This window comes from Mastomys coucha, unplaced genomic scaffold (genome assembly GCF_008632895.1).
Source record: "Mastomys coucha isolate ucsf_1 unplaced genomic scaffold, UCSF_Mcou_1 pScaffold21, whole genome shotgun sequence".
NCBI lineage: Eukaryota > Metazoa > Chordata > Mammalia > Rodentia > Muridae > Mastomys > Mastomys coucha.
This window is the reverse complement of record NW_022196904.1, coordinates 92,035,820-92,047,650: the sequence shown is the minus strand read 5'-3', so window position 1 is coordinate 92,047,650 and position 11,831 is coordinate 92,035,820. Positions and strand designations below refer to the sequence as shown.

At 35.8% G+C, this 11,831-nt stretch overlaps 2 protein-coding genes across 2 annotated transcripts; both read left to right on the top strand.

The window, feature by feature from the left end:
- The first annotated feature begins 433 nt into the window (after positions 1-433).
- Positions 434-1,393, top strand: LOC116100697 (olfactory receptor 52R1-like). The gene has a single exon (XM_031384431.1). The coding sequence runs from the start codon at positions 434-436 to the stop codon at positions 1,391-1,393; it is 960 nt and encodes a 319-aa protein (XP_031240291.1).
- A 5,911-nt stretch (positions 1,394-7,304) lies between these two features.
- Positions 7,305-10,048, top strand: LOC116100696 (olfactory receptor 51F1-like). Its single transcript, XM_031384430.1, has 2 exons — positions 7,305-7,388; positions 9,064-10,048. Exon 2 carries the CDS (start codon positions 9,086-9,088, stop codon positions 10,043-10,045), a length of 960 nt encoding a protein of 319 aa, XP_031240290.1. The 5' UTR covers positions 7,305-7,388; positions 9,064-9,085; the 3' UTR covers positions 10,046-10,048.
- Positions 10,049-11,831: the final 1,783 nt, after the last annotated feature.

The following is an 11,831-nucleotide window of genomic DNA, read 5'->3' as shown; positions in this document are numbered from 1 at the left end:
TTTTCTCTAGGATAGATCCAAGATGGTAACTGTGCTAAATATGATAATAAATTATTATGGTCTCTTATTTAATTCCTTCCTATCATGAGCTACAGTTGCTCAAATGACTCATCACAGAAATGAATGGAACTATGTGAAAGGAAGACCAAGTAATTCATCAAGAGAAAATGACAAAGTTGATTATAATTAATTTATCATGCTTGTTTTCACTCAGGAGACTCTACTTTTAGGAAAATATTTTTCTTTAGGAAATGATTGCCCTTGGTCCTGACATGTTCTTATTTTAAATGTTACAAATTCTAATGAGTAGCATAATTTATGTTACAAAATATTGTTTACTATGAAATTGTAATATTACACAAGTGCAAATAATCACCCATGTCTTGGCTGTTATAATCCTCAGAGAGCCGATTAACTACTCCACACAGAAAATATGATGCATTCTCTCATGTTGGCTTCAAGGAACAGCTCTTCTCACTCTACATTTTTTATCTTGCTTGGAATCCCAGGACTGGAGAATTACCAATTCTGGGTTGCCTTTCCTTTCTGTGTCATGTATATTGTGGCAGTGACTGGAAATATCACCATCCTCCACATAATCCGAATTGACCATACCCTGCATGAGCCCATGTACCTCTTCCTGGCCATGCTGGCTACCACTGATCTGGTCCTGTCCTCCTCCACACAACCTAAAATGCTGGCCATACTCTGGTTTCGTGATCATAAGATTGAATATCATGCCTGCCTCATCCAGGTGTTCTTCATACATGCCTTTTCTTCTGTGGAGTCTGGGGTGCTCATGGACATGGCCTTAGACCGCTATGTGGCTATCTGCTTCCCACTTAGACATTCCAGTATCCTGACCACATCTGTAGTCATCAAACTAGGGGCAGCTGTGATGGTGAGAGGACTGCTGTTGGTGAGCCCATTCTGCTTCATGATCTCTAGGATGCCCTTCTGCCCCAACAAGATCATTCCCCAGTCCTACTGTGAGCACATGGCTGTGCTCAAGTTGGTATGTGCTGATACCAGAGTCAATCGTGGATATGGACTCTTTGTGGCTTTCTCTGTGGCTAGTTTTGACATAATTGTCATCACTGTATCTTACGTGATGATTCTGAGAGCAGTGCTGAGGTTGCCCTCAGGTGAAGCTCGGCTCAAAGCGTTTGGCACATGTGCTTCTCATATTGGTGTCATCTTAACCTTATATATTCCAGCCCTTTTTACCTTCCTCACCCACCGCTTTGGCCACCATGTCCCCCGAGTTGTGCACATCATGTTTGCCAATGTCTATCTTCTAGTTCCTCCCATGCTCAATCCCATCATATATGGAGTTAGAACCAAACAGATCAGAGACAGAGTTACCCAAGTGTTTTGTGGAAAAGGCTCATGAATCACTGACCATAATATATTTTGTCTTCATTTACCCATACTGATATCACCACAGATGAGAACCACTTCATAACTTTTTACCTAACATTACCTCACAAGGTCATCTCTGGTAGAACAGCTAGCCTACAGGCTGAAAACCTTCTAGAACAATAAAGAATGAATTTTATGGTACCCACAGTCAGAGATCTGTGAGATGTGATATTTAATACAGTTTTAGCTGATGTATTCCTTATGAAAGAAAAAATTTTACTAACAAAATTAATTTCTTATGTCTTCAGTTCTTTATTCAAATTGATATTTGGTCAATTTGAATTTGACCTATTTGGTAAAAAAATTTTTGGAAAAGACAAAGTTACTGTGGATTTTTCTGGCAAAATTTAACTTTAGTAATTGTTATAATTGTTTCCTTTTTCTGTCTCTTTTTTCATATGAAAACTTTACCCCTTACTCTATGTTGTCAAATACAAAATCTGTAGACTTTTCATCTATTAAATCAGTAAATAATTTATCTAGTCTTAGTTTAAATGGAAGGTCGCACAATTTTAAATGAATCTAGACATCTCATCAAGCAGTTAAAAAAATGCATATTTCTTTAATCTGGAATTTCTATAAGAAAATATTATTTTATAAATATACATTTGTTTAATGTTATCTTATAATCCTGATCTATAAAATCAACAGAAGTCATACCAGTCATCCTATAGGAATTGAGTGTCATGGCAAATGACAAGAATCATAGCAACAGGGAATCCAAGGGAGGGGCACTGTGAATTTGAGAACAGCCTAGACTATATAGAAAAATTGAATCCCAATAAAATAAAATGAAAGAGGAGAGGAAGGTAAGAGTGAATGAAAGAAGAAAAGGAGGGTAAATGCAAGAAAGTGAAGACTGGGGAGAGAAGAAAATGAAAGTGGGAAGGAAGGAAGATGATAAATGAAACCAATGAAGAAATGTGATTGAACACCAGGTGACATTTTATTTGTAGTAAAGATGTGATGAATTATGATATGTTGTTAAGTTTTAAAGAAAATAAATTTAGTTCCCATCATTCTCCATACTAACTATAAAATGAATGTACATGTATGGAAGCTTATTTAATAATGACACCTAAATGCTAAGAGTACCCACTGTGGCTAATAAAACATAGGGTCTCCTAGTTTTCTTTTTCATAATAGTAAATTTTGAAACTTATCTTTAGTTGCTAAAGTTTAATCTTTTTATTAAAAATGATTGAGATAATAAGGTTTAAATGATCCTGTACTCATAAATATACAAAATAGCTATACCACTTTACTAATATTAATAGGTAAAATATTTTAGTAACTGTAAATTACAAAAAGACTTTTAAAACAATTTTTGATATATTTGCAATTTTCCTACTGCTTAAAGACAAGAGAAATTGTGTGTACTAATGAAGGTCATTTAATATAAGGTTTTGGCAATACTGGAAGGCAATGGAAGCTGATGGGACCCAAAGAAGATGTTATATTACTGAGCTGTGAATTTGAGGAGCCATTGTGGATCTCTGATCACTATTTCTCCTTCCCTCCCAGCTGGCACGGAGTGACCAGGCCTCCAGCAGACACTCCTGTCATGATGAGTTGCCTCAAAGCAACAGAGCCAAGGGAGCAGGTCTTGACCTCTGTATGCTTTTGCCAATGTAGGACTTTTTTCCTCTGTAATTGTATTTCAGGTAACTTGTTATGATGAAAACATGACTAGAATAAAGCAATCACACAGAAAATATGGAATTTTAAGTGTGTATTATCTTTCTCAATACATGAAAGACTAGGAGACAGAGGTTAGTTCAGAAGTGGCCTGAAATATCAGGGTGACTATTCAAAAGCAAGAGTATTATACTGGGCAGTAAGAACATATTGATTATCCATAAACATGGGCACTGTAGAGTCATTCATTGTGCTCAGATTTTATCATCTAGTCAGGATAAATAGATGTGAAAATAATAAAAATGCAATGAAGGTGGTCCCACTCCCACGGAGACTTTGGGCATAGGGTAAAAATGAGTGAAACATTATAACTGAAACCAAATATTTTATTAAAAAAGGAAATTGTAACTATTCTGGGTCTTACAAAAGTAGTTTTAATTCATCAGATGTATACAAGTGGAAAAGAGTTGTGAAATAGAGTACTTGGCAGTTGCATAGACATGAGCCATGAGAGTTGTAGGTGAATAGAAAAATGATTTTAGACAAAGTTCCAGCAGAGCCCAATATAGTGGGTTTGTTCTGAGAAGCTTGGGTTTAGCCTCTCTCTCTCTCTCTCTCTCTCTCTCTCTCTCTCTCTCTCTCTCTCTCTCTCTCTCTTCCTCTCTTTCTCTCTCCCTCTCCCCCTCTCTCTCTCTCCCTTCTTCTCTCTCTCTCCCCTCTCTCTCTCTTTCTCTGTCACTGTCTCTCTCTCCCTCCCTTCTTCCCTCCCTCTCTCTCTCTTCCCCCTCCCACCCTCTGTCCTCCCCTCCATCCTCCCCCTTCTCTCTCTCTGTATGACTCAAGCAAACACATCATACTCTCCTCTCCCTTCTATTTGATGTTTTGATTTTATTTATTTGAGTTTATTGATTTTCTAGTACATTTATATTTTAACTCTGTGTGTATAAATGCAAGGTATATTTAGATCTATCCAAAGGCAAAGTGCAAAACTGATTTCTTGCTCTGGTTGTATTGACTTTTATGTGCAAAAATTGACAATGATTACTGTGACATTTGCTGTGATAAACTTCCTCCTAGAAGTACCACATGTGAAATGCCTCTTCTTTATAAATAGATCTAGATAATTGGCTTATAAATATTTTCACTAGGCTAAACTACATATATAGACAAGCTCCATTAGGTTCGATTTAGAAAACTGAGTGTGTTTATAGTCATATGATTAGTGTTCTTATAAGTCCCTGTTCTTATAACTTCATATTCACTTGGTACTCACAAGTCCTACCTCTATCAATAGTAATATGTTTATTTCTCAGTCTGTGCAAAGGGTGGTCTCCCTCTTAGATTCTAGTATCATGGTTATCTGTTATCTGATATTATCACTGTGAATAACCACCTTCACCACCTACCACGTACATTTGTCTCTGGGTCTTTCCAGGGTAGGAAGTATCCCAACTCTTAGTCTACCCTCAATTTTATTGGTTTACAAAAAGTAAGTTCCCTTATGCCATATTCTTCATAGTTACTTGTGATGACTTTCCATGCATATCTCTACCTCTCTCCATGTCCCTATCACCTAAATCTACTTATCTCCTCCCACTTCAACATTTTTATTTTAGTATGATTCCTTAATGTGACATCTAGTACCTCTATGAGTGCTTCAATTTTTTCTGGACTCCCTAGCTTCACAAGAGAGGGCTTTTCCACCTGATTCATACTTGGCAATTTAATTCGTTCTCAGTCTGCAAAATCAAATTCTACACCTGACTCCTTCATTCCAGGCCTCTTTCATATTCTCTGTCTCACTGGTAGCTATAGATGCTCAGTAGACACAGCCTTATTTTCTTCCTCAGTGTAACGTTTTGTTTTAATCAATGCCAGCCTACCCAGAACAGCAGCAATAAGACAAATTTTACTATATGATACCCTTATCTTCTTCTTCTCCAGGACTCACATGTGCCTAAACCAGATTGTCAGATACTTACTATGAACACGTGGCCATGCTCACACTGATATTTGCCCCACAGACCATAACCAGGCTCTCATGGCCTTTTCTGTGGTTGCATTTCATATTGTTAATACAACAGTAGGTGTTACACAGGCAGTGCTGTAGCTGGAGAAAGTCTACCTAGTATTTAGTACCGATTCTTGCTTCTATGCCAACTTGTTATGCTCAAATCTTTCTCCTCCCATTACTTTATCTTCTGTACTCTCAGAATGGTTCCCATCATTCTGCTCAGTCTCAACCTTCTTGTACTTTTCACCATTGAACCACTGTTGGGGGTCAGATAGGGCCAAAGGTCCTTTGGGATCCTGTGGATGGGAACATGGAGTACTAAACTTTTGTTCTGTGAATGTAGTTATGCTTGTGAAGACCAGCAAGGGACTGACACCAATGTTCCTAATAACACTATCCTAATAATTCCTAATAATGATGTTAATAATCTATCTAGCTTGGGTTGTAAGCTCTTGTAGCCCTCCTGACTCCAGCTTTTGACTGTTTAATTTTCTCTGGTCCTTCTTCCTTAGAGTGTTGGAATTGACCCAGCAAGAACTACTGGTCTAGTTCAAAATATGCCTTTCTTTTTTCCATCAAAAGAATGGTAAAGAGCTCGTATGAGAAGTTTTACTACGATAAAACCATCAACTTTAATTTTTTCATTCTTACTAGTCATCAAGCAACAAAGTATAAATGACAAAATTCACCTCAACTTGTTAAGATGTATTCAAAGACACTTCTGCAATATTGCCTAGTGAGTTCTCACCAGGATCTTGGAGATAAAAGCTCAGGAATCTGTGGCATGAAAGAGGGTATTAATATTGAGTACTGTGTTTTCCTTTATCATAATCTTACCATACACAAGAATTCAGTCTAGACTTTGTGATGAATATATTAACAGATTTATTTTGATTGAAAAGGACAAAATCTAAAACTGCACTGATGAGTATTACTTTGAACCAATATATAAAATCCATAAATATTAGTAGATATGAGAAAGAAAAAAGAAACATTGGAAAGTTTCTTTTGCTTCTGCATTCCACCATGTTTGCATCTATGTTAGACAGTAAGCACACCACATAATTTCTGTTGATATTACAGATCAAGTAAGAGAATCTCAGCTCGATACCCATATCTAGAAAGCATGACATCTATTGCTATGTTAAAGTGTGATTGCAAAATTAAACAAGATGATTTATATAAGAGTAGGAATACAAATAGTCATGCCCTTCAAAGTATCCCTACATACACCAGTCAGTGGAAATGTGGTCATCATTAGGGAGATTGATAATTATAATCCAGCTCTATTTCATGTTGGATGGTTGCTCTATTTTAAAAATTCTGTTATAGCAGTTCAGTAGAAATTTTAAGATGTTAAGATGTTAAGAAAAAATGATGGTAAAATAACACCATATATAAATTTTATAGTACTATAATGAAACAGAATATGAGTTGATTGGCCCATGGCAATCAGCAAGGAAAGTTTTATACCATAAACAACAATGAGGATAATCTCCATACTAATGGTTTTTTGTTGATGTCAAACTAAAAATCTGTAGTCCCTGCTCAGTCAGTTAGTGATTGCCCCTTCCAGATATAGTTGGAATACAAAATGTATTCCAAATGTATATTCAAGACCTGTTCTCCAGTTATTGGTAATACTTTGAAGGTAGAACATGGCTGGATGAAGGCAGTCACATATAATTAAAGAATAATTAAAATGATGCCTATTGTTTATTGTTATACACATAATTAATGCATTTATCATCTCCCAGAACAGAAGTTTCAACTTGTGGTGGATTACAATTAACACAGAGACCCATTTGTCAGCATTTAGAGAATAAAGGATAATGGAGTTCTAAGGCTAAATGCAACATCTAGATAGCATCCTTCCGCACAAGATCAGGATTATCACAGAAGAAAGTATGGAAATACCAATAAACCAGAGGTGATGATAGATAAAGATAAGAAAAAGTGTTTTTCAGACAAAGCACTGCACATATGAACTCACAAAGAGTGTGACAGAATGCTCAAGAAACAGTACATCAACTGTTTATGAATTCTCAGATTTTCTTTGTTTATCATTCAGTACTCCTAGGTACTACTGTTCTCTGGAGTTGGTAGCTTAAAGCCTTCTGAGATTCAGTGGTAATGCCTTACATTTTTATATATGTTGTTTGTTCTTTGTCATTTTCCCCAGAGAGATCCACATCTTGCATATAATCTCACAGTTCAGCTCAAACTTACTAAAACGTCTATAGGTCCCAGCATGATAGCCTGTTCTGTCTCTGCTAGGAAAGACATAGAAAGTTCCTGTTTCCACAAGGCCCTGGTAAGACAGACAAGGATGTTCACTGTGGGATGTTCACTGTGCTGTCTTTGTATAAATTTATTATCTACACATAAATATTCAACAAGTTTATAGAATTTTCAGGTAATTATATATTCTACCATATCTCTGGATGTTGCTGTCTGCCTGCAACATTAAAACAGTGGGTTACCTGGAATATGGAGTTGTCCCATGTAATTATCAAAGTTTGGAACTGAATATTGTAATGATTATTCTCAGAAATGAAATTAATAATTTAACTACAAAAGAAGAAAGCAAGAAAACATGGTTAATTCAAAGTAGTTACATGATATTTATTAACATAAAGAAAACTTGATTGGAAACCTTAACAGGGTAAGTAATATTGTCACTGTTTGATTTTTAGTAATCCTAGAAATTAATTATGTAATTTATAATTTTAATTAAATAAATCCTAAACGTGCCTGTAAAATCATCTTCCTATTTAACTGTATCTTCTACCTTGTCCTCAAGCCAAAATATATCTATTTGGATACTACTAGATGAAAAACAAAATCTACTCTTCATTATTCCCTGAGAGGATTATGAGTTTTAAGTGAAAATTTCTCTAGAATGAATTTCGATTAACCTACTGCATGACACACCCTAATGTCAATAAAAATGCTTAACCTCATCTTTCTTAGATCTAATTACTCCCTTGTGCTAGCTCAAACACTTGATGCTTTCAAACATTTATGTATCAACTGAATTCTCTCATTCATTATCTAAAATTCACAACTATTTACTGTATCTAGAATCATAGTTTATAAATTTGTATATCCCCCTTTTGAAAAACATCCCTCCTTTCATCACATTCTATCTCTGTAATTGCCTTAACTGCTAAGTTTCTGAAAATGAACCAAACTATAGTACTACCACAATTTCTCCATCCAGCTCTAATCCACTCCTGCTGATTTTTCAGTTTCAGTGCAGCCAGGGTACCTGCCTTTCCCAAGGTCAACAACCACCCTGAACTGAATTTAAATGCTTCAGTGCTGACTAGAGTTGGCTGCTCAAGCAGTTCATCACCTGAGCACTGCTGTCAAACATAGGGGGACACCATGCATTCATTTTCTTAATAGTTCTCATAAAGCATTTAAACATCCCATAGTTTAGGAAATGTAACCTTTCCTGTAAACTTTCACAATATTGTCTTCCTCATTTTCCTTATAATAACCCACTCTCTTTTGCTCTTCACCTATAATGTGAGATCAAAGTGATTGCTTCTAGAGTTCTGTCTGGAGAGTCACACCTGCAGGACCAATCCAGAGAAACAAAGTCTTTGAGGTTTCTCTTGCTCACTTTAAGCCTGGCATATTAAAAATTCAATGTGCTTGTTTTTCTGTGTTCTAAGAAATGAGTCTCTCACATTGAAAGTTTTTATTCTTTGCAGTTCTAGATATCACTATTTATGAACAAAATCCTGTGGAATTTAAAGGTCTATAAATATAAAAGTAAATATGTAAGTGTATAAAATTATGTGATTATAGTTTCTTGGCTTAAGGATAAAAACTTTGAATATTCTAAATACCTCTAATTTTAATTGCTAAATTAATAAATTTTAGTTTTTTGAACAACAGAATTTATTTTCTAGAGTAGTTTTTCTAATGAGAAAATGGCTTAAACATTTTTTAAAAGAGTACAATTTGTTACTTGTTAGGATCTGAACATTGTGAAGGCAAATGCTACAATCACAGGACAACACAGAATTCCTAAGCAACTTCACATCGAAATCACCAACCTTCTTGTTGACTGGCATTCCTGGCCTAGACTCTGCTCATGCCTGGATCTCCATCCCTTTCTGTTGTCTTTATGCCACCGCCCTCTCTGGCAACAGCATGATCCTCTTTATCATTGTGACCCAGCATAGTCTGCATGAACCTATGTACTATTTCCTCTCCATGCTCTCTGCCACTGACCTGGGTTTGACTTTTTCTACAATGTCAACCACCTTGAGAATCCTGTGGTTTCATGCAAATGAAATAAGTCTAGATTTTTGCATTGTTCAGATGTTTTTTCTCCATGGATTCACATGTACTGAATCTGGGGTGCTAGTGGCTATGGCTTTTGATCGCTATGTAGCAATCTGCAACCCTCTTAGATATACCACGATTCTTACTAATTTTAGAATCGTTCAGATGGGTTTCCTAGTGATAATGCGCACTCTACTATTAACAGTTCCACTACTTTTGCTCCTTAAACCTGTCTCTTTCTGTAAAAGGAATACCCTCTCCCACTCCTACTGTTATCATCCAGATGTGATTAAGTTAGCATGTTCAGACACTCGGGCCAATAGCATCTGTGGACTAGTTGATCTCATTCTGACCACAGGGGTAGATACTCCATGCATTGTCTTATCTTATATACTGATCATTCGCTCTGTCCTCACTATTGCCTCCTCTGAAGAAGGGCACAAGGCCTTCAGCACCTGTGTGTCCCACATTGGAGCAGTTGCTATTTTCTACATCCCGATGTTTAGCCTGTCTCTGGTACATCGTTATGGTCGGTCAGTGCCCAAAGTAGTCCATGCAATGATGGCCAATGTTTACCTTCTTTTGCCCCCGGTGCTCAACCCCATCATCTATAGTGTGAAAACAAAACAAATCAGAAAGGCTATTCTTAGTTTTCTCTTTGCAAAATGAACACAGAGTAGTCTTAACTTTTGAAAATCCTGGTGCGATTTTCACGCTCCAAAAGCAAATGTAGTAGGTGATTCCTCCTTAGATGTGGGAGCTTTTAAGTTCTCAATTTATTTAGCAAGGTTTAATGAATATTTAGATGTTTTCTTTTGAAAGTTTGCTCTGATAAGGGAAAAGTAAAGAGTAATGATGAAACAATAAAACAACTACCCAAAGTAACTGATATTTCCTGATTGTTTTGTGCTAGGTTTTCTGAAGTGGCTCACAAAGCATATTCTGCCCATCCTTCAAAACAGCACAACAAAATGTGTAACTATTTACAATTAAACTATACACTGTTGATTAAATTCTCTGAACTCAGTGAAGTCCAATTGTTTTTTAAAAGCCCACTATTATATTTTATCTGGAACTGTTCTAACAAAGTAGAGATCTTTGCTCTTATGAAATCTATGGGAGAAGTAAGACAAGTTAAAGATGTAAGAAGAGGAGGGGGTAAATGTAAAATGTCGGAAACTTGCTGTTATATTAGGGTATCCACTTATAAAAATGAAAATAAATCCAGTTTCTGAAAAATAATAAACTCAAAATGGATAAAAAAAAAACAACATAAAATACGAAATGTTGAAACTGGTAGAGGAAAACACAGAGAAAACACATCAAAATAGAGGCATAAATTCTTCCGAAGTAGACTCCACTGGTATAGGAAGTATTCCTAAATATTAACAAATATGACCACATGAAGTTAAGGAGCTTCTGCACAGCCAATTTAATGATTGCTAGTGTAGAAAAGTAAAATTATTACAAACTACACATCACATAGGAATTGATAAGCTGAATATATGAAGTATAAATATTAAGTGTTCTCCATACCATAAGTGAGCTAATGGAGTAAACAGACAGCTGTGAAAATAAGCACAGATGTCAAGTGAATGTCTGCTAGTCTGACAGTGCTCTGTATCCTTAGCCATCAGAAAAAGGCAAATGAAAACTGCCTTCAGAGTCCATCTTCTGCCAGTCAGATGGTGACCAAGTAAACAAGCAAACAAATGCTGGTTAAAATATAGGGAAAGAATCCTTATGGGGCAAATGTAACATGGTATAGCTACTGTGGAAGTTGGTGAGGATGCTCCTCAAAGAACCACATATGTCAATACTATGTGATCAAGCTATATAGTCTCGCTTCTATCTTCTGAAAACTCTTATTACTGTACTACAGACATACTTCCATGGTCAGTTTACTGTAGTACAATTCACAGTAGCTAAAATTTGGATCAGCTGAGACGCCAATCAACAAATTAATTGATAAAAAGAATACTGTATATACAAACAGTAGAACTCTATTCATCTATAAAGAGAAATGAAATTCTGACATTTGCAGGAAAATGAATGGAACTGAAGGTCATTATTTTCGATAAGTCAGACTCAGAAATAGAAATAGCATGTTTTGTCTCATAGGCAGAAACTATGGATATGTAGTGTATCTGGGGGTGAAGAGAGGTGCATGTATGGGAATAGAGAGGACTAGAAAGAGGGGAACCTGAAGTTGAGATGAGTTAAATGAGAGAATAAATTTAAAATTATTAGAAAATAAACCTGTTTGGAGTTTCTTCTAGAGAAAAAAAGAGCTAATATAAATTGTCTTTGTTTTTATACTTATGTGCTAAGGTATAAAAGAAATAATTTTGAAGGTTATTTATATTATTACAAACTTATATTAAATACTTAATGATGAACCTAATGTAGGACATTCAATTTCTATACACAAGTATATAAAATTTCTGAGAAAAAA

Excerpts from the sequence above, each read along its gene's own strand:
- LOC116100697 (XM_031384431.1), top strand. The coding sequence starts at position 434 with ATGATGCATTCTCTCATGTTGGCTTCAAGGAACAGCTCTTCTCACTCT.
- LOC116100696 (XM_031384430.1), top strand. The coding sequence starts at position 9,086 with ATGCTACAATCACAGGACAACACAGAATTCCTAAGCAACTTCACATCG.